Source organism: Phacochoerus africanus, chromosome 4, assembly GCF_016906955.1.
Source record: "Phacochoerus africanus isolate WHEZ1 chromosome 4, ROS_Pafr_v1, whole genome shotgun sequence".
NCBI classification, from domain to species: Eukaryota; Metazoa; Chordata; class Mammalia; order Artiodactyla; family Suidae; genus Phacochoerus; species Phacochoerus africanus.
In genome coordinates, this window is record NC_062547.1 from 55260712 (window position 1) to 55281726 (window position 21015).

At 34.6% G+C, this 21015-nt stretch overlaps 1 protein-coding gene across 1 annotated transcript; it reads right to left on the minus strand.

The window, feature by feature from the left end:
* Window positions 1-1964: 1964 nt before the first annotated feature.
* On the minus strand, window positions 1965-2900 carry LOC125124175 (olfactory receptor 2L13). Its single transcript, XM_047774324.1, has one exon. It carries the CDS (start codon window positions 2898-2900, stop codon window positions 1965-1967), a length of 936 nt encoding a protein of 311 aa, XP_047630280.1.
* Window positions 2901-21015: the final 18115 nt, after the last annotated feature.

The following is a 21015-nucleotide window of genomic DNA, read 5'->3' on the forward strand; positions in this document are numbered from 1 at the left end:
TGTAAAGTAAGTTTGTGGTTGGGATATGGAAAATAAAAATGATGTCTACTGTATCAAGTAAACAAAGGAATCTGTAGCCATCAAGCCACTATAGCCACCCTACACAGTAAGCCCTGAGAGAACTCAGGATAGAGACAAATGGAGTGACTGCTGCCACTCAGGTACTACAGTCACCCTCACCCCACCAATGATGCACCCTGAGAAAACTCAGGGTTTAAAAGTACAGAACACTGGCCCCAGATAGTGAGATGCATATTAAAGGAATGATTCCAGTGATCCCAGACCTTTGCATCTTCCTATTCATAGAAAAGCTCTAAATTACTTAATATAAGATACCTAGTTTAATTTAGAGTGATATTTTGATGTTTTGTTGTTCCTGATCTTTGTTGCAAATTTCCTATATATCCTGGCTCCCTCCCTTTGCGTCTTCAGAGCAATCTCCATTTTCTGAGATGGTCTGTCCTGGACTTAAGTCCTCAGTTATGTTCACAGAATAAAACATAACTCTTAAATTTTGGGTTTTGCATTTTTTTTCCTTTTTAGTCAACAGCTTTAGACACAGGTAAAGGTAGACTTCATGCATATTTAGAAGCACTTGAGTATGAATTAATATTAGAAAGTTTTGTGAATCCATTAATAAATCAAAGATTGTGGAATGACAGTATCATATTTATGTTTTAGGAAAGTAACTTGGATAGCAATGTGTAGGATACATTTTATGACTGAAATAGACTTGAGTCATGAAAACACTTAAGGAAGAATTAAAAGAGACCAATGAAAAATATTGAGAACTTAAACTTATGTAACAAATGGATTTGTGGGGGATGGCCTTCTCTAAGTCTATTTTTCCCTGTGATAATTAAAACTCCTACCTAACCTCATTTAGGAATAAGTTGAAGTAACTTAAAGTGTATTAGGATAATAGCAGTAGTAAAACTTGTGTTAAATGCAATAATGTGACACAATAGCTTAGACTTTGACCTTGTGTAAGGTCATGTTTATATTTTAAATGTTATAACTAAAATCTGAAGGCCCTGCTTTTGTTTATATGTTGTATCCTGTAGCTTCAGTCATTTGTTTCCTGTCCTTTAAGTAAATAACTTTATTAAGTACAAATAACTTCTTTAAGGTGATTTAAATACATAATTTTCCTAATTTGAATGTAGAAAAAAAACAATTTTCATAATTCTATACAGCTCACTTATGCCAATATTTTATTGAAATCAGAAAAATTATAAGTCAAATAAGATTCCTTAAAATTGTTTTTTAAAGGTTATTAGAATAAGATGGAGTTATGTTATTGGTTACAATCAAGATGGAATGAAACAGTAAGAAAACTTATAAAAATATTAGCATGCTTGTTTTGCTTGTTACTTCATATCCCACTATCCAGATTTTATGTATCACAAATGTATTTTATATGTTACATTTAAAACATTTAAAAACATTTTATTGAATGCTCTAGGGCTGTGTTGTCCAGCACAGTAACCAATGGCACCATATAGACAATGAGTGCTTAAAATATTTGTAGTCAGATTTGCTGTAGACTCTAAATATAAATACAAGGACCATTAAAGACTTAGAATGAAAAAAAAAAAGTAAAAAGATTGCTTTAGTAATTTTGTATCAATGAAATGATGAAATGTAGAAATGATAATGCCTCTAGGAGTATTTTGCTATAGTAGTAGCAATATATATGCAAATATATGTGTAATCTAATATATTGCATAATATGCATTACAATAATACATCATTGATAACAATATTGTTAACATCAATATCGATGATAACATTAGGATTAAATAAATGCATTATTTAGATTAACTTCACTTTTTAAAGATGCCTTCTAGAAAAATTTTAATTATATATGTGGCTCATATTATATTTCTATAAGTTGGTACAGTTCTAGAGCATTCTAATCAACATGGAAAGAGGAAACAGAGGAGTAAGTATAGCCATTATTATTATTTTATAGAAGAGTATATCCCAAACACTCTCATCATGGCCCCTAGCACTTCCTTATTCCTCAGACTGTAGATAATGGGATTGAGCATGGGGGTGAGGATGGTATAGAAGACTGCTAGAATTTTATCTTCTGCTGGTGAGCGGAGATTACTGGGCCGAAGATAGGTGTAGACAAAAGGTGCATAGTAAAAAGTCACCACTGTTAAATGTGTTGAACAGGTAGTGAAGGCCTTTTTTCTTCCATCTTTTGAGCGCATATGGTAGACAGCAAAAAGAACCCAGCCATAGGATGCTGTGATGCCAAGGAAAGGAAGGAGGAGAAAGAGGCTTGTGCTCACAAAAACCATGTATTCATAGACCCAGGTGTCCATGCAGGCCAGAGGCAACATGGCTGGGACATCGCAGAAGAAATGATTGATGGCCCTGGATTGGCAGTAAGGAATATGGAGAGCATAGACAGTGTGTGCCAAGGAGTTTATAGACCCCAAGATCCAAGATCCCATAATCATCTTCACACACATCCTTTTACTCATACGGATGCAGTAGTGAAGGGGGTGGCAGATGGCCACATAACGATCATAAGCCATGGAGGCTAGAAGTAAGCCTTCAGAACATGCCATGGTCAGGAAGAAGAAAGATTGCACACCACATCCCAGGTAGGAAATGCCTTTCTGGCCAGAAAGAAAATTGAACACCATCTTGGGGACTGTAGTGGAGAGGTACATCAGGTCCATGAGGGAGAGCTGACTGAGGAGGAAGTACATAGGTGTGTGAAGCCGGGGATCTGATCTTATGAGGTAAATCATGGCTGAGTTACCCACCGAAGCGAGAAAGAATATGAAGATGATAAAAAACAAGAGAAGGAGGCCAGTTTGATTTTGGGGAAACAGCCCCAACAAAATGAAATCATTTGAAGTTTGATTCCATTTCTCCATGAACACTTACTGCTTTAAATTTCTTGAGAGAAAAATGAAGATTAAAAACAAAGCACAGAACATGAAATGAAACCAAATAGGAGCATAAAAAGTAACTCTGACTTGATTAATATTTGCTTAAGAATGAACTGACTTTCCTTCAATACTGCAGCTTTTCTTGAATCAATTTCAGTATCTGAATTGAATGGTCCACTTCCAATTTCTTCTGGTAAGCATCTCATCAAGGGATCTTTAAAGTCTAGTATCATAGCCAGCAAAGATAAACAAGACAACTAAAGTATTCATCTCTGTATAACTCCTGGCCATGATCATTTACAAACAAGTCACAGAATCATTGCGTTTCTCAGTGTCTGTTAATTTAACACAACATATTCACAAAAGGGATTGGCATATGTTACTCAGAGACTTTCTGTATTCTTCAATTCTAAGTCCTCTATTACTTAAACCTGTTTTACATATTTAATTTTTGAGCCTGTGTATCTGCTTCAGATTTCTCATTATTTCAATATTCCCAAGATTCCTAAATGGTTAAATGTCTTGCTCTGTGCATGATGTCTTGTTCAATACAGGATAATTACTACTCTTCTGCAAAAGATCCAGCTTAATTGCATACTTTGTACTTCTCAAAGCATACTGAGATTAGAGAGAATATTATTTTCTATAGTTTAGTTTCTACACAATAGATGGCAGCAGAGTCTGAGCAATTGAAAAATTTCCACTAGAAAGCGGGTATGAACAAGATGTTTTGTAGCTTACATGATTGTACTTACTCTCTTCAGATTTAATTAAGTAAAGCAGTAGAATTAATATCATATATTAATTACTTAGAACAAAAATCAAGAAGAGGTAAAAATGACATTTTCCTTTCTGGATAATTTTTATAGTGTTTTATGTCTACACTTTTTTAAAATGTGTAACTCAATCTTTTTAAAAATTTAACTTTATTGGACTATGGTTTATTTACAATGTATCAGTTTCAGATGTGTTGCAAAGTGAATCATTCATACATATAACTATATCCATTCTTTTTTCCCATATAGGTTATTAAAAACTATTGGGTAGATTTTCCTGTGCTATACAATAGGTTCTCATTAATCATCTATTTTATGCAGTAGTGTGTATATGTTATTCCTACCCTCCCAGTTCTTCCCTCCCCCTAGTGGTCTCACCTACAGTAACCATAAGATTAGTTTTGAAATCTTTGAGTTTGTTTCTGTTTATAAAATATGTTCTAGAGATCATCATACTCAGTGAATAAAATCAAACAAAGGCAAATATCATGATAGCAATTATAAGTGAAATCTAATAAAAATGATACAAAATAACTCAACCTTTTATAGCTTCTCTTTTTTTTTCTTTGTGTCACATCAATTCTGGCAATTTGCTCTTTCCTTTGTTCACTATTCCAAACATGTATAAACTGTGATTGTGGGACCTCTTATATTTTCAAAATATATTTTATTTCTTTAATTAATCAGCTTCAGTGTCAAATGCAAATGCTTACTTTAGCATTCTCTGTCTGAGGGAGACTCTTAATGCCATATTATGTCAAAGATTTAGGTAATATTGACCGGACTACTAATATTTAAACCATAAATAACAACAATTAATGGTTTGTTGCAATTATTCCCCTTTGTAAAATAAAATCAAATGACTTCATATAACTTTGGTAAGATGAATGATATTGTGGAAAAAAAATACCATAGAGAAATAGGAACACATTTTTAAGCTGTTTAGCTGACAAATGCTAACAATAAAAAGTACAGAGGCAGAGGGGATATAAGATATTTTTGGATCTAAATGCTAGATAGTCTCCCAGACATCCTCTTTTTTTTTTTAAATCTTTTTTTTTTTAATCTTTTTAGGGCTGTATCCACAGCATGTGGAAGTTCCCAGGCTAGAGGTTGAATAGGATCTATAGCTGATGGCCTACACCACAGCCACAGAAATGCAGGATCCAAGCTGCATCTGTAACCTACACCACAGCTCACAGCAATACTGGATCCTTAACCCACTGAGTGATGGTCAGAGGATCAAACCCACATCCTCTGGATACTAGTCTGATTCATTACCACTGAGCCACAATGGGAACATCACATCTGCTGTTTTTTATAACTTTCCAGAAATAAAAACTGATGACCTAACATAAAAAGATAAAACATAGTCATCATTCTTAAAGTGCATTCATTTCTTCAGACAATATTCACTACATATCTATTTTATGACAGCACTGAGATGATTTGGTGATTAAAACACACAAGATTCTATAATCATATAAAGTTTACTAAGTGTTACAGACAATAAACCAACAAACTCAGAGTTGCTATCTGATCTTATTTAATGGTTAGTACTTTGAAGAAAAATAAAGTAGAGTAAAGGAATAAAGAGAAACATGAGTACTAAAAAACAAAAATAACTATGGGGAGAAAAAAAATTCAAGTAAATCTGGTTAAAGAATTCTCGACTCAGAGGCAACAGTAAGTAAAACATAAAACTCTCAATGAGATCAAAGTTTTTGAGGCATTGAACATTAAGAAATTTATGTAGGAAATACCATACTGTAATAAAAATGCGCATTTTTTTCTGAGTGAGTGTGGCATGATTTTAGGTACATTTCTAGAAGTTACACAAGATTTTCTAGGCTGGTAAATAGTGTCAAGGATGATTGCATATAGAAGACTAGTTAGGAAGGAGATAAAGCAGTCCCAGAAAGTGACCACTGCAGTAGTTGTATCTAGTCACATTAGTTATTCACAGAGCTGAAATTTGGTACATATTTAACGGAAAAACCTGTTCTTAAATTCAGTAATACATGAACATCCCTTCATATAGAGCATGGCTGTGATTGCAAGATTCATAGGAATTATTATTTTAACCTTCCATGACCTTTACAGGGGCTGATATAGGAACATCACTGTTTTAAGTATTTTATCATTAGCTTATCTCTGGTTCCCCTGCCTAATTTTTGAGCTTGTTCTTTTATGCTGGGGATTCTTCTGGTTTTAAAATAGGAAGTCCTAAGGCCTGGGAAAATCAAGACAGTTGGTCATCTATTTAGCATAGGACCAAATGAACCATTTTTTTTTTACAGCCTTGTACAGTGATTATTGCATAGTATCTTTCAACCCTTTATCTGCCTGATGAAATGAATCAAAACTTTGCCTTAAAACTGAATTAATACAAAATCATAATTCAAAAAGATGCATGTACCCCAGTGTTCATGGCAGCACTATTTACAATAGCCAAGACATGGAACCAATCTAAATATCCATCAACAGAGGATTTGATAAAGAAGATTTGGTACATATATACTATTACTATTACTCAGCCATAAAAAAGAATGACATAATATCATTTGTAGCAAGACAGATGGACCTAGAAATTATCATACTAAATGAAGTAAATAAGAGAATGACAATTATCATATATCATTTATATGGGCAATCTAATAAAAAAATACAAGATAACATTTATAAAACAGAAACAAACACATAAATTTCAAAAGCAATCATGATTATCATAGGTGAAACTATTAGGGAGAGGAAGGAATTGGGAGGTTGGGAATAACATACATACTATTGTATAAAATAGATGATTAACAAGGATCTATTATATAGCGCAGGGAAATCTACTCAATAGTTTGTAACAATATAAGGGGAAAAAGAATAGATATATTTATAAGTAAAAATTATTTAATTTGCTGTACATGTGAAACTAATACAATGTAAGTCAACTATACTTTAATCAAATTATAAAAAATAAATTAATATGATAGTTCATAGTGATAAAAAGTAACCCACTGTTAAAAAATCATTCATTATTTTATGTGGTGTGTAAATTAGAACAGTGCCTGCAGCGCTAATTTACATATTTTTCTGTTTAATCTGGGTTTAAATTCAGGGAAAAAAAGTATCAGTTGGTCCTCCTAGGAGGTGTATTTCCAATAGCAAGTGCTAAACAAACAGAGCTGGCTCTGCTAAGGTATGACATAGGCTAGTCATTTTGCAGAAAGACACATTGGGATTTAGATTCTCTGCTGCATAAATTAGAGTTCAGAGTAACTTAATTTTTTTTAATGATAGTTACAACATTTTTGCTTTCTAAATTGAAAACAAATATCTTGTCAAGCAATGGAAACCAAAAGTTACTTTCAGGATCCTATAAATCTGGACTTGAAGATTCTAGGACACAGAACATAGGAGCTAGAACTTGGAGTGCATTTTTTTTGGTTTTAATTTTTTAGGTCCACTGACCCATGGCATATGGAGGTTCCCAGGCTGGGGGTCAAAACAGAGCTGTAGCTGCTGGTGTATACCACAGCCACAGCAATGCAAGATCCAAGCCACATCTGCCTCCTACACCACAGCTCATGGCAATGCTTGATCCTTAACCCACTGAGCAAGGACAGGGATAGAACCCACATCCTCATGGATAACAGTAAGGTTTGTTAATCACGGAGCCATGATGGGAACTCCTTAGAGTGTATTTTTATTGATAGCCAGCATATTTCTTCATTGGATATGGAATCTTATTTAATGCAACAGAATTACATGAAACAATACCCTCTGATTACAACACAATTTGGAGAATATTGTTCTTGTGACTACAATTGGGTCTACAATGATTGCCTCTTTGATCATCTTAGGAAGCATGCTGCTAATATTTATAGAGTTAAAAGAAAAAAAAACATTCAACTTACAGGACCTACTTTATTCTACATAAATGTGTTGATATGGTCCTAAATTTATTTTGGAAAAGTTACAGGTCAAGTACAATTTGAACAGTTTTATAGACAATCAGATCAAGATAAATAAACTAATTGAGCTGCAGCTAACTCAAAGCCAACAACTTTGTAGGACAGCTCTGAAGATGGACTTAAATGAACTCTTTTTTCAGCACATGGTAGGTCCTGAATATATGTTAGTTTTCCTTGTCCATTCCATACTTAACCATCATGAAGTCTCAGGTAGAGAGAAATAAATTGTCTTTTTTTTTCGCTTTTTTTTTTTTTTTTGCTTTTTAGGGCTGCACTTGCAGCATATAGGAGTTCCCAGGCTAGGGGTTGAATCAAAGCTACAGATGCAGGCCTATGCCCCAGTCACAGCAATAGCAGATCTGAGCTGCCTCTGTGACCAACACCAGAGTTCACAGCAATGCCAGATCCTTAGCCCACTGAGCAAGGCCAGGGATCCATTCCACTTCCTTATCGATGCTAGTTGGATTCATAACCCACTGAGACAAAACAGGAACTCCATAAAGGGTCTTAATTAAAGTCACACACACCACTCTAGAGTCAGACATCATAGAATTCTATGAGGTCCATATTACTTCTTTTTACATTTTAGGTTTACTCTTCATTTTCCAACTTGTTATGGAACTGCCTATTCTCAGTATAGCAGAAATTATTTCCCTAAAGTAAGAAAACCACATCTCCAAAATTACTCCCTAGGTTAAAGCCATCCCAAATGAACTCATTTCAACAAAATTATTATGACTCACTTTGTCTGAAGTTACTGTGTATTTAGGGAGATAAAGTAGCTTTATAATGACACAATTTCTTATTAATGGTACATTTAATTATTTAAAATGTTTAAGCACCAAACTTTGCTGACATTGTTTCTTAAGCTAGGCTACAAGATCATGTATCTCTTCATCATATCAAAACTCTCTTTCTGACATGAGAATTTCTTCTTCATCTGCTAAAATTCATAAGAAGGGAACTTCCAAGGACACATTCTAACATTCATTCTTCACTGCTCCCAATGCTCAGCATTTCCTTTAGTATAGAACATATGGCTAGATTTTGGTTCCTTTTGTGCAAGTCTTATTGGAATTAGAAAACAACTTAACTTTGTCTAGTGCAATATTTTTCCATTTACATATGTATTGATTAATTAAAACATCCTTCATTCCTATTACCTTATTCCAGTGAAAGCAGACATTTCCTACCTCATTCCTTACATTCTACAGTTAGAAGACAGAATGATGGGTTGCTATATTTTATAGGAAGATTGTTACATCACCCAGTCTTAATATTCTTCTTTCTCCTGTAATTGATCCCTAGTGTTTAAGTCCACTGTGGCCAAAATATTGGGACATCATTTGACTTTGATTATTTGGAGATCAATTCAGTTCTGCACTTAGATAGTACAAAGCATTCAATTCAAACAATGCTGTTGTATTCTGCTGATGCCCAAAGTTAGACCAAAGAGGGATGAGCTTGATTATTTCAGAATATAACTTAATAGCTATAAGATGTCATATTATGCTTTTTGAAATTTTGTAACTTAGAGAACTAAGGGTTAAAAAGGTTCAGAAAGGGATTTCCATTCATGTCTCAATGGTTAACAAACCTGAGTAGTATCCATGAGGGCCCTGGCTCAATCCCTGACCTTGCTCATTGGGTTAAGGATCTGGCATTGCCATGAGCTGTGGTGTAGGTCATAGAGGTGGCTCAGATCCCACATTGCTGTGACTGTGGTGAAGGCCAACAGCTATAGCTCATATTGGACCCCTAGCTTGGGAACCTCCATATGCCATTGGGTGTGGCCCTAAAAAGACAAATGACGAAAAAACAAAATAGGTGCAGAAAGGACTTACAAGTGTTTGGCTAAATGGTACAACTACAAGCAGTGTTAGGGAAGGTTTTTAGCCTGTTATCTAATGAGATTTCAGAAGAATTTATTGGTGATTTTGACTAAATTAAAGTTTTCTATGTCAAAATACTTTCTTCCATTTGTAGAAGGTTAAGGCAATTAATCCATAAAAATGTCAAATACAGCCAGCTGTTCTACTGAAGTGGCAAGCTGACTCTTAGAGACAGTGCAATAAAATAAGCATTTAAACTCAGGAAGACTCTAGCCTAGGGGCCTAACCATTGATTAGGAAGTTCACTGGAAAAAAAATTTACTTAAGATTCTAGCTTGTTGCCAAGTCTTTAAAGATGTTCTAAGGAATGTTCCAAGACTTATACGGAATAATACATGCCAAATAATTACATAGTACTTGTCACAGAGGAAAGACACAATATATTTTTAGGATTTATTATCCCATTCAATCCACAGAATTGTAATCCAGAGAAGTGCTATGATAGGGTCACTTATCGCATGTATCCCAGTAAAAATGATTAGAATATTATTTAACAAAATGTTATTCAATAAACAAGTGTCATAGATATCTGTGTGTGTGTATACATATACATGTATATATGTATATAGTAAATGTGATAAAATACAAAACCAGACAAATTAGTTTCACTGTTTTACACTTGGCATAGGGATAAGTTATTAATATATACAAGTTATTTCACCTGTGGTTATTAGTCATTTATTGATGATGTCTATGCCTCCCCCTCCTATGCTGTGCAGCCTGGGAAAACTCCAATCTAGTTAAATCCTATTATCAACCTGCTATTCAGGACCACAGGGTAAATTCAGAGAAATAAAACATGGGAAAACCTATATCTATGCTTACAGATCTCACTTCAAACCTATGAGCTCAGATATCAAGCTGGCCATTGTTTCTACAGACTTTCTCCAAACTAGTAATCCATAACTCCTCCTCTCCATCAATCTCCAACACACTTCCATACTCCTTAGCTCATATGGGAAGAGAAAGTAATGTATTAAAACATGATCAATCAGGAGTTCCTGTTGTGGTGCAGCAGAAACAAATCCAACTAGGGACCATGAGGCTGCATGTTCAATCCCTGGCCTTGCTCAATGGGTTAAGGATCTGGTGTTGCTGTGGCTGTGGCGCAGGCTGGCAGCTACAGCTCTGAGTAGACCCCTAGCCTGGGAAGAGAATCTCCACGTGCCATGGGTGGGACCCTAAAAAAGAAAAAAAAAAAAGATAAATTATAACTTAAATTCTTCTGCCACTAAATTTATCAGTTTCTTGCACTATGGTCTCACATAGTCCCTATCTTTTCCTGTGACAATGCACAAAATGATACTCCTCCTGTCCAAATCCACTCATCTTACTTCAACATGGGCTCATCCTCTCTCATCAACTTCTCTTTCTGTTGCAGTCCTTTGCGAGATAAACCTCATTGGCACATAAACATATATCCTTTAGAGAAGAGAAAAAAATACAATTGTAAAGCATTTGATCCTGCTCTTCAAAGTAATGTAAGTGGAGGCTGGACTTAGCACTGTAGCTTAGTGGGTTAAGAACCCAATATGGATTCAATCAGCTCTGATTCAACTCCATTAGCCTGGGAACTCCCATATACCTCAGGTGTGGCCATTAAACCAAAAGAAAACAAAACAAAACAAAAAAAGAACTGGAGGCTCTTACCAGAGACTGAACATATCTTTCTGTCTGTTGGGATGAAACTTGTTCATTCATTAAGGGGGAGTAGTGATATTATGGATTAGGGCTTGCATATCTGTGATCAGTGAGAGAATCCAGGATTTGAAATAAATTACTCTGTGCTAGTGTTTTCATGGAGCCAGGGTGTTTAGGATGAGCTCTGAAATATTTTGGTTTCTTAAGAGACAATCAAGTTTTAGTTTAACTGGGTTTAAGAGACCATTCTGAGATTTTGTGAGTACTGGCAATCTTGGTATTGACAGGTATGATTTAAGAGTTTTTATTTATGGTTGTGGAAGTCTGTGAGGGCAGAGAGAAAAGACTAAATGAGGCAGGGCTCTATTTAGTGTAAAATCATTATTATGAAAAATGGCTAGATGTCTAATCAGAAGAAAGCAATTTTAAAAGTGGTGTATTTTGGGGATAGGCACAAATATAGTATTCACATGCTCTAAGCGATCACCTCAGGATAACATCACTTTATAAAAGAGAAGACCAAATACTCTTTCCAGTGTATGTAGCACCACCCTTCACAGAAGCTATAATATAAAGATGTTCTGTGCTCTAGTAAATCAGAGAGAGGCTTAATGTGAGGACAATAATGGGAGCCCATTTACCTTATACACCACTACTTGAATTGCATTTTCATTAGGGACACTTCCTGGCCAGCTTGGAGGTGTATCGTACTTTGTCAATGCTTGATGTTCTGCATTAATTCTTGATTAAACAAAAAATGGTGATTCATTAATGCATGCTAATAGATGCTTCAGCAGTATGATTCATTCATTATTGTTTTTTAGGTTTTAGACTTCAACTTAGTTTTAATCTAAAAGTTTCAATGAAAAATTATGGCAAAGCATTGTGTCAAAAACTTGTTTCTAATGCTGTAATAATGTAGTAGAGATAAGAATTCTCCCAAGAATTTACTAAAGCTGACCAGTGAGAGATATACAAAGGTGTAAATAAGACTTGTTCCTGAGCTTTACAATGGTTAATCGTTTTTTTATGTTTGTTTGTTTTGTTTTTCCTTTTTTGGCTGCCCCACAGTGTATGGAGTTCCTAGGTCAGGGATCAGATCCAAGATGCAGTTGCCACATCCTTAACCCACTGTGCTAGGCTGGGGATTAAACCTGTGTCCCAGTGCTCCTGAGACACTGTAGATCCCATTGCACCACAGCAGAAATTCCAATGGTTAATTTAATATGTCAATTGGACTCTGCCAGTATTTGGTCCCTGATATTTGGTCAAACATTATTCTGGATGTGTCTCTGAGGGTGTTTTTGAATTATATTAACATTGCAGTTTGTAGAGTAAAAGTATAGCCTATTGTCTTTCCTAACATGGGTGGGCCTCATCCAATTGCTTGAAGGTTGGAATAGAACTAATAAGCTGAATAAGAAAGAATTTCTTCTGCCTGACTACTTTTAAATTGAGACATCAGATTTTCATATCTTAAGCTGAAAGAATGGCTCTATCTGGTTCTTGAAACTGCCAGCTTTCAAACTGGAAGTAAATAAATAACTCTCCTGAGACTCCAGCTTGCCACCTGCCAACCTGGTCACTTTTCAGCCGTTATTGTTACCTGAGCCAGTTTTTTATAATAAATAAATATGCACATCCTATTCTACTGATGGAACATTCTGACTAATACAGGCTTACACATTATTCTTTGATTACCCATGGACCTCTTGTGCCCTGATATTTTAATGTGTACTAAAATCTTGAAGCAAAAGTAATGTGCACTTAGTGTCTTATTGTTCAAATGTTTGAGTCTAAATTTTCATATAGGTTTATATTATTTCAAAATATATTTATATTATTAAGGAGATATTAATTTATACATAAACAAATTTATGCTCATTTAGAAAGTATATATAAATGTTTATTACCTTCAGGGTTACTATGAAATACTGACAATGACACTATATTTATTTCTAGCCTTGCAGCAGAATTCTCATATCTACCATAATAGCCAGTAATTTACTCCTGGTTTATTATAATTATAGTTTTCATTTTTTGACATCAGCAAAGAAAGGATAATATCACTGTGCAATTCTTACACCAGAGATAAAGACATTTCATGTGGTAGCTAATGTAATTTACTTTTATTGTATTTTTTATTTCAGACAGATGGTACAAATAATACTTCTATTAAAGTTGCCCTTCCGATAAAGTGTCTATCAAAACTGTAGCCTGTGCCCATTCTGTCTTTTTGAGATGAAGTGTTTTAACAGTTTTCAAAACAAGAGTCATTAAATTTTCCACCTTCCTTTGGATGATGCAAAATATAGATATAATACCCAAAGCCACTGGAGGTGATATTCTCTCAACCATCACTTATAGTAAAGATTTGTTAAGAATCATTATTTATGTTCTTACTCCTTAAAAATGATATTTGGACAAGACTCCCACTAAATGCCAGCATGACAAAATGGTCACAGCAGAGCAGAGACTTGGCCTCAGAGAAGGTAAGTATGGCTCCATGTTCTACCAGTTAACAAAGGCAATAAGTACTTCAGAATAAATATTAAATTTGCTTATGCCTCTCTTTCTATAGCTGTAGAGTAAGAATCATAATCATAATAGGATTTATATGATTGTTATAATATATTAAATGTCTTAAAGCTTTTAAAGCTCTTAAAAGTCACACAGGAAAATGTGGAATGTTAGCATAATTCCAAGGGATTCTCTTTATTTGTAGAATTTTATTCTGTTATTTAATTTACTTTCAGCTCTGTTTAAATCCAGCTTGGGGATATGCTCAGAGATATGTTTATCTATTCTTTTCATTTATTTTTGGAATTATCTTGTTATGTATTAAAACTTCCTTTTTAACTTCAGTGAGAAAAACATTTCAGGAAATATTTTTAAACAAATGATATTCATGAAATAAAACATGACCAAAATACTACATGAATCTATAGTACTTATGGACAAAATATTATCATCTATTTTTGTGGCTTTTGTTGGCCCACTTAACCCTCAAATCATCAGTTCAACTTTTTTTATCTCAATGAAAAACTTTGTTCACTGCATATGTTTGTAGTATAATGCCCCAGATTATACACATTCAAATGTATTATCTGTAATTTCAAAACCACACACTGAAAAAAATTCCTCTCTTCACCCAGTTTCATTCAGATGCCTACAAAAACAAGCATGCTTTCAATTTCATTCAAATTATAATTCTCATCTGTAGATTGACATAACTGATGTTAATACAGTTAATAATAACAGTTAATAACAATAGAGTTAATAATAAAAGTAATAACATTAGAAACTAGAGTGGCTTAAATCTATATTACAGAGCATATGTATGTCCACATATTTCACAAAAAAAAGATTTCACCTCTTCTCTAAAATATAAGGAAAATATTCAAAGAGTAATAAAAGCTGAGTTCTCAGATTTATGTATTCAAATATATCCCAAGAAGGTAGAGTAAAAATAAATGAGACCAAGATACATTATAGTGAAGCTATGTTACATGAATACAAAGAGAAAACTCTTCAAACAGAACCTAAATACAGATGTGACCTACATCAAAAAGAAAAAGAGGAAAGAACCTACATCCACAATATGAAAGAAACATTTTTTAGATACAATGAGTCTTTAAAGATTGAAAGTTTCAATAAACTCTCTTTAATAAGAAAAACAAAAAATAATACTTAACCTGATAACACTAATGGCCTGAACTTAGCCAGAACCCAGATTGGACTTGAACCCACATGCTGGGACTCGAACCCAGCCTAAAGCCAATTTGGGACTTGAACCCACATTTTTAAATTAGAATCACTCACCCGGTGTCTGGACTTACTGATCTTCAGGTTCTTTATGCCTCTACATACAAGGAATTCAGGGAGAGACAAAGTGATAGGCAAGAAATAGATTTATTAAGATAGGATACTGTGAGAGCTTCAAGAGGGCAGGCAAGGAGGCTCTGTCCCAAAGATAAGCTAGGCTACAGTTTTATCATCCAATGAGAGTGGGGGTGAGAAAAGACCACCTCTTCCTCTTTCTTGGAGTAGTAACTCTTCCTTGGTATCTGGTCATGGTGCTTATTCAAATCAGCAGAAGTGTGGTCCTCAGACTCCTTCCCTTGGTCCAAACCTGAATACAGGCCTCACCCCATCCCCGACCCAATGACATGAGGCATGTTTCACACCTCTACTAGTCAATCAAGCATGCCTTGTTCTGATGGCCCTCTTGAGCAGTTATTAACTTAGAGTGATCTCCCAAAGTCCCCTAGGTTTCCCTCTCTATCTAATATCCCTTACTGGGACTTCTACAACTACCTGTTCCTACTCCATCCACATCAATACTGTCATTATTTTATTCATATTTATTTCAATTTTAACCTAACTCTAAAGCAAAAAAATATATATATATTGTAAAAAGTCTAAAAGTCAACATATATCATTATTGAAGCACATAAATTTTCTAAAAAGAAAGTATATAAAATTTAAAGTAAATTTATGAAAAATGATTAGAAAAACAACTCAGAATTTTAAATAACTAATTGAAGGAAATTTTTAGAAAATTTATTTGAAAAATGATACAAATTAAATAAGAACAAAGCAGTATACACAAATTTGATTTCAGATGGATTAAAATTTTCAATAGCAAGATAAATTATAGCAAAATTTTGGCATATCTAATGGTCACCAAGTATATAATGAATTTTTAGAACCAAAAGCTCAAATTATAAGAGAAACAAGAAATGCAAATACATTGTTTCATGGATATTTCCTTGTCAAAAGGTAATGCAAAGAGGTAAAATGAAACACATATTTACGTTCTCACTGACAAATTCAAAGCTTGTTCTCTTTTCTCCACATTCTTCTTATCTTTTTATTATTTATATTTTTTTAATGATAGCCCTTGAAACAGTTGTGAAGTAATATCTCACTGCAGTTTTTGTTTGTATTCTCCTGATGACTAGTAGATGTTCAGCACCTTTCTATGATAAGCTCATTAGCCATTTGTATGTCTTCTTTGTAAAAATGTCTATCTAGGTCCTTTACAATGTGTTTTGTTTTGTTTTGTTTTGTCTTTTTAGGGCTGCACCATAAAAAGGGGTCCAATTGGATCTTTAGCTGCCGCCTATGCCAGAGCCACAACCACACAGGATCTGAGCCACTTCTGGGACCTACATCACAGCTCATGGCAATGCCAGATCCTTAACCCACTGTGCAGGGCCAGGGATGGAACTCGAATCCTCATGGATGCTAGTCAGGTTGGCTAACCGCCTAGCCACAATGGGAACTTTATAATGTTTTTTACAGTGTTCTTTACAATGTTTTAATACAGTTGTTTGTTTTTATGTTTTTTTAATTTTTTAAAATTTTATTGAAATATAGTTGATTTACAATGTTGTGATAATTTCTGCTCCACATCATAGTGATTCAGTTACATATGTACACACATTCATTCTCTTCAGATTCCTTTCCCATATAGATTATCACAGAATATTGGTTAGAGTTCTCTGTGCTATTGACCAGGTTCCCATTGGCCAATCTTTCCATATACCTCAGTGTGCATGTGCAAATCTCAAACCCCAAGTCCATCCCTCCCCACCACCTGTCCCTTTGGTAGCCATGAGTTTTTCAAAGTCTGTGAGTCTGTTCCTGTTCTGTAAATAAGTTCATTCATGTGTATATATGGGTACACATATATATATTTCAGATTCTACATATATGTGGTATCATATGATGATTGTCTTTCACTGTCTGAATAACTTCACTTAGTGTAGTTTCTAGGTCCATCCCTGTTTCTGTAAGTGGCATATCTCATTCTTTTTATGGCTGAATGATATTCCATTGTATATATGTACCATATCTTCTTTTAAATTTGCTGAGTTCCTTATATATTTCAAATATATTAATCCCTTACCAGATTGGTGGTTGGCAAACATTTTCTCTTAATCTGTAGACTGCCTATTTATTTTGTTGATTGTGTTTCTGTGAGAAAACTTTTTAGTTTGATAAATTCCCACTTGCCCATTTTTGCATTCATCACTGGAATTTTTGGTGCCATATTCAAAAAATCACTACCAAGACCAAAGTCAAGGAGATTTCTTCTAATATTTTTTTAGAAGTTTACTGTTTCAGGTCTTATATTTCAGTCTTTACTCCATTTTTATTTTTATTTTTAGATATTATATAAAATAAGGTTTCAATGTTATTATTTTGCATATGGGTATCCAGTTTTCACAATACATGTACTGAAGAAGTGTTCTTTCCTCCTTGTTTGTTCTTGGTGCCCCTGTGGAAAATTAGTTGACTGTTTATACTGGGTTTATTCCTGGACTCTATTTTTTTTCCATTAGTCTAAGTATCTGTTTTGATGTAAATACTATCCATATTTTTCTTCTGTTTCTCTTTCTTTCTCTTTTTTTCTGTAGTTTTATAATGCAATTTGACGGCTTCAAGTCTATTCTTCTTTTCCAAGATCGTTTTGGTTATTCGGGATATTTTGTGGTTTCACATGCATTTTAGTTGGCAAAACTATTATGGAAAATGGTATAGAACTTCCAAAATTACCTAAAAATATAAGTAAAACATGACTCACCCATCCCTTTCTCTGGATATATAAGCAAAGGAAATAAATCAGAGCCTCAAAGATATACCTGCCCCCTCATGTTTATTGCAGCATTATGCCAAATAGCCAAGATATCAAAACAATCTAAGTGTCCTTCAATGCATAAGTGGATAAAGTAGTTGTGATATATATGCACAATGGACTATTATTCAGTTGTAAAAAATGAAATATTGCCTTTTGCAGCAACATGGATGGACTTTAAGGAGATTATGCTAAGCAAAACAAGTCAGCAAGGGAAAGACAAATAGAGATGTCCCCTCTTATATGTGGAATATAAAATGAAACAAGTTTATAGTTTCAGAGAACAGATTGGTGGTTACTAGATTGGAGGGCCAGGTATGAAAGAAATGAATGAGAGCTTATTACCAAAAGATCAAGCCATGATTATAAGTTTGAACTATTAGTACTACTCCACAGCTTCCAGGGAAGGGAGAGGGGCTGGAAATTGAGTTAATCACCAGTGGCGATAATCATGTTTATGCAATTAAGCCTCCAAAAATGCCCTAAGTATCAGGGTTCAGAGACTTTCAGAATTGGCAAACACAACAAATGCTGATAGACTGGATCAACCCAATTCTATGAGGACAGATACTCCTTTACTCAGGACCTTTCTGGAACTCATCCACATACCACCTCATCTGTGTTCTTCTTATCCTTTATAATAAACTATAATTATTAGTATAGCATTGTTTTGACTTTCATGCATCATTATATCAAACCATCAAAACTGAGGACAGGGAAAACCTTGATTTTGCTGCCAAATCAGACAAAGTCTTTAGTAATCTCAAAAATTGATACTTGTTTTCCTTTGCTGTGCAAAAGCTTGTCAGTTTGATTAGTTCCCATTGTTATATTTTTGCTTTTATTTCTGTTGCTTTGGGAGACTGAATTGCAAAAATATTTGTAAGGTTGGTGTCAGAGAATGTTTTGCCTATGTTCTCTTCTAGGAGTTTGATGGTGTCTTGTCTTCCATTTAAGTCTTTAAGCCATTTTGAGTTTATTTTGGTGCATGGTGTGAGGGTGTGTTCTAGTTTCATTGATTTGCATGCAGCTGTCCAGGTTTCCCAGCAACACTTGCTGAAAAGACTGTCTTTTCCAGATTTTATGTTCTTGCCTCCTTTATCAACAAAAAGAAAACTTACAGAATGGGAGAAAATAGTTTCCAATGATGAAACTAACAAGGGCTTAATCTCTAAAATATACAAACAATTTATACAATTCAACAGCAAAAAAGCCAACAACCCCATGGGAAAATGGGCAAAAGACCTGAATAGACATTTCTCCAAGGAAGATACGTAGATGGCAAACAAGCACATGAAAAAATGCTCGACATCACTGATTATTAGAGAAATAGAAATCAAAACTACCAAGAGATACCACCCCACACCAGTCAGAATGGCCTTCATTAATATGTCCACATATAACAAATGCTAGAATGGGTGTGGAGAAAAGGGAACCCTCCTGCATTGTTGGTGGGAATGTATGAAGAACACTATGGAGGTACCTTTAGAAATCTACACATAGAACTACCATATGACCCAGCAATCCCACTCTTGGGCATATATACCCAGACAAAACTTTCATTGAAAAAGTCACATGCACCCACATGTTCATTGCAGTACTATTCACAATAGGCAAAACAACCCGAATGTCCATCAACAGATGATTGGATTAAGATGATTTGGTATATATACACAATGGAATACTACTCAGCCATAAAAAGGAACAAAATAATGCCATTTGTAGCAATGGATGGAACTAGATACTCTCATCCTGAGTGAAGTAAGTCAGAAAGAGAAAGACAAATACCATATGATATCACTTATATCTGGAATCTAATATAGGGCACAAATGAATCTTTCCACAGAAAAGAAAAGCATGGACTTGGAGAATAGTCTTGTGGTTGTCTGGGAGGAGGAGTAAAATGGATGGGGTGCTTGGGGTTAATAGATGCAGACTATTGCCTTTGGAATGGATTAGCAATGAGATCCTGCTGTGTAGCACTGGGAGCTATGTCTGGTCACTTATGATGGAGCATAATAATATGAGAAAATAGAATGTATACATGTATGTGTAACTGGGTCACCATCCTGTACAGTGGAAAACTGACAGAACACTGTAAGCCAGGTATAATGGAAAAAATAAAAGTCATTATATATTAAAAAAAAAAAGATTCTTGTGACTAGAACTTGAGTCCTTAAACCTGTGGGATCTGCCTTAGCTCCAGGTAGTGTCAGAATTGAAATCAATTGTAGGACACTTGGTTGGTGTTGGAGATATGGAGATGTGGTGTTGGAAAACATATCACACATTTGAAGTGAGAAGGAAAAAAATGTGTTTTTGTTTTCTGTTAGAGTAAAACTGGTTGTTTTCTTACTTAATTACTGGACAGAAATTATTTGCATCTGCATTAGACACAAATAAATAGGTTCACATGCATCTTCACAGATTTGGCACCCTAAATAGAAGGAAATAGTCAAACACAGATGCATTCACCTAGAGAGCTAAATAATTTTTGAGCAAGCTTCTTTTTGTTTGTTTGTTTTGTTTTGATTTTTAGGACCACACCTGTGGCATATGGAAGTTCTCAGGCTAGGGGTTGAATCAGACCTGCATCTGCTGGCAAATGCCACAGCCACAGCAATGTGGGACCTAGCCATGTCTGCTACCTATCACACAGCTCGTGGCAATGCCAGATCCTTAAATCACTGAGTGACGCCAGGGATCAAACCTGCCTCCTCATGGATAGTAGTTGGATTTGTTTCTCCTCAGCCACAATGGAACTTCCCGAGCAAGCTTCTTAAACAATACCCCAGTATAACACTGAAAGGGTAAATATTTCTCCCTTTGCATTATTTTCTGTTATAGATAATTTTTCATAACATTTGGGTCAAAATCAATGTAAACTCTGCTTTAGAGATATTTGTTTTCCATTGGCAACAATTGCAATGATAATAACAGTGAACATTAACACAGCATTTACAATAGGCCATTCACAGCTACTTTACAGTATTACATTTACAATTACACTTACAATAGGCCTTTTACAACTCCTTACAGTAGTTTACAACTATTTCATTTAATCCTTCTAATAATGCTACAAATTAGGCAATGTTGGGCATATTTCATGGAAGAGAAACAGAGTTTATTCACAGTGGTAATCCAAGATCATGCAATGGGTAAGGAATAGAAATAGGATTAAAA

Excerpts from the sequence above, each read along its gene's own strand:
- LOC125124175 (XM_047774324.1), bottom strand. The coding sequence starts at position 2,900 with ATGGAGAAATGGAATCAAACTTCAAATGATTTCATTTTGTTGGGGCTG.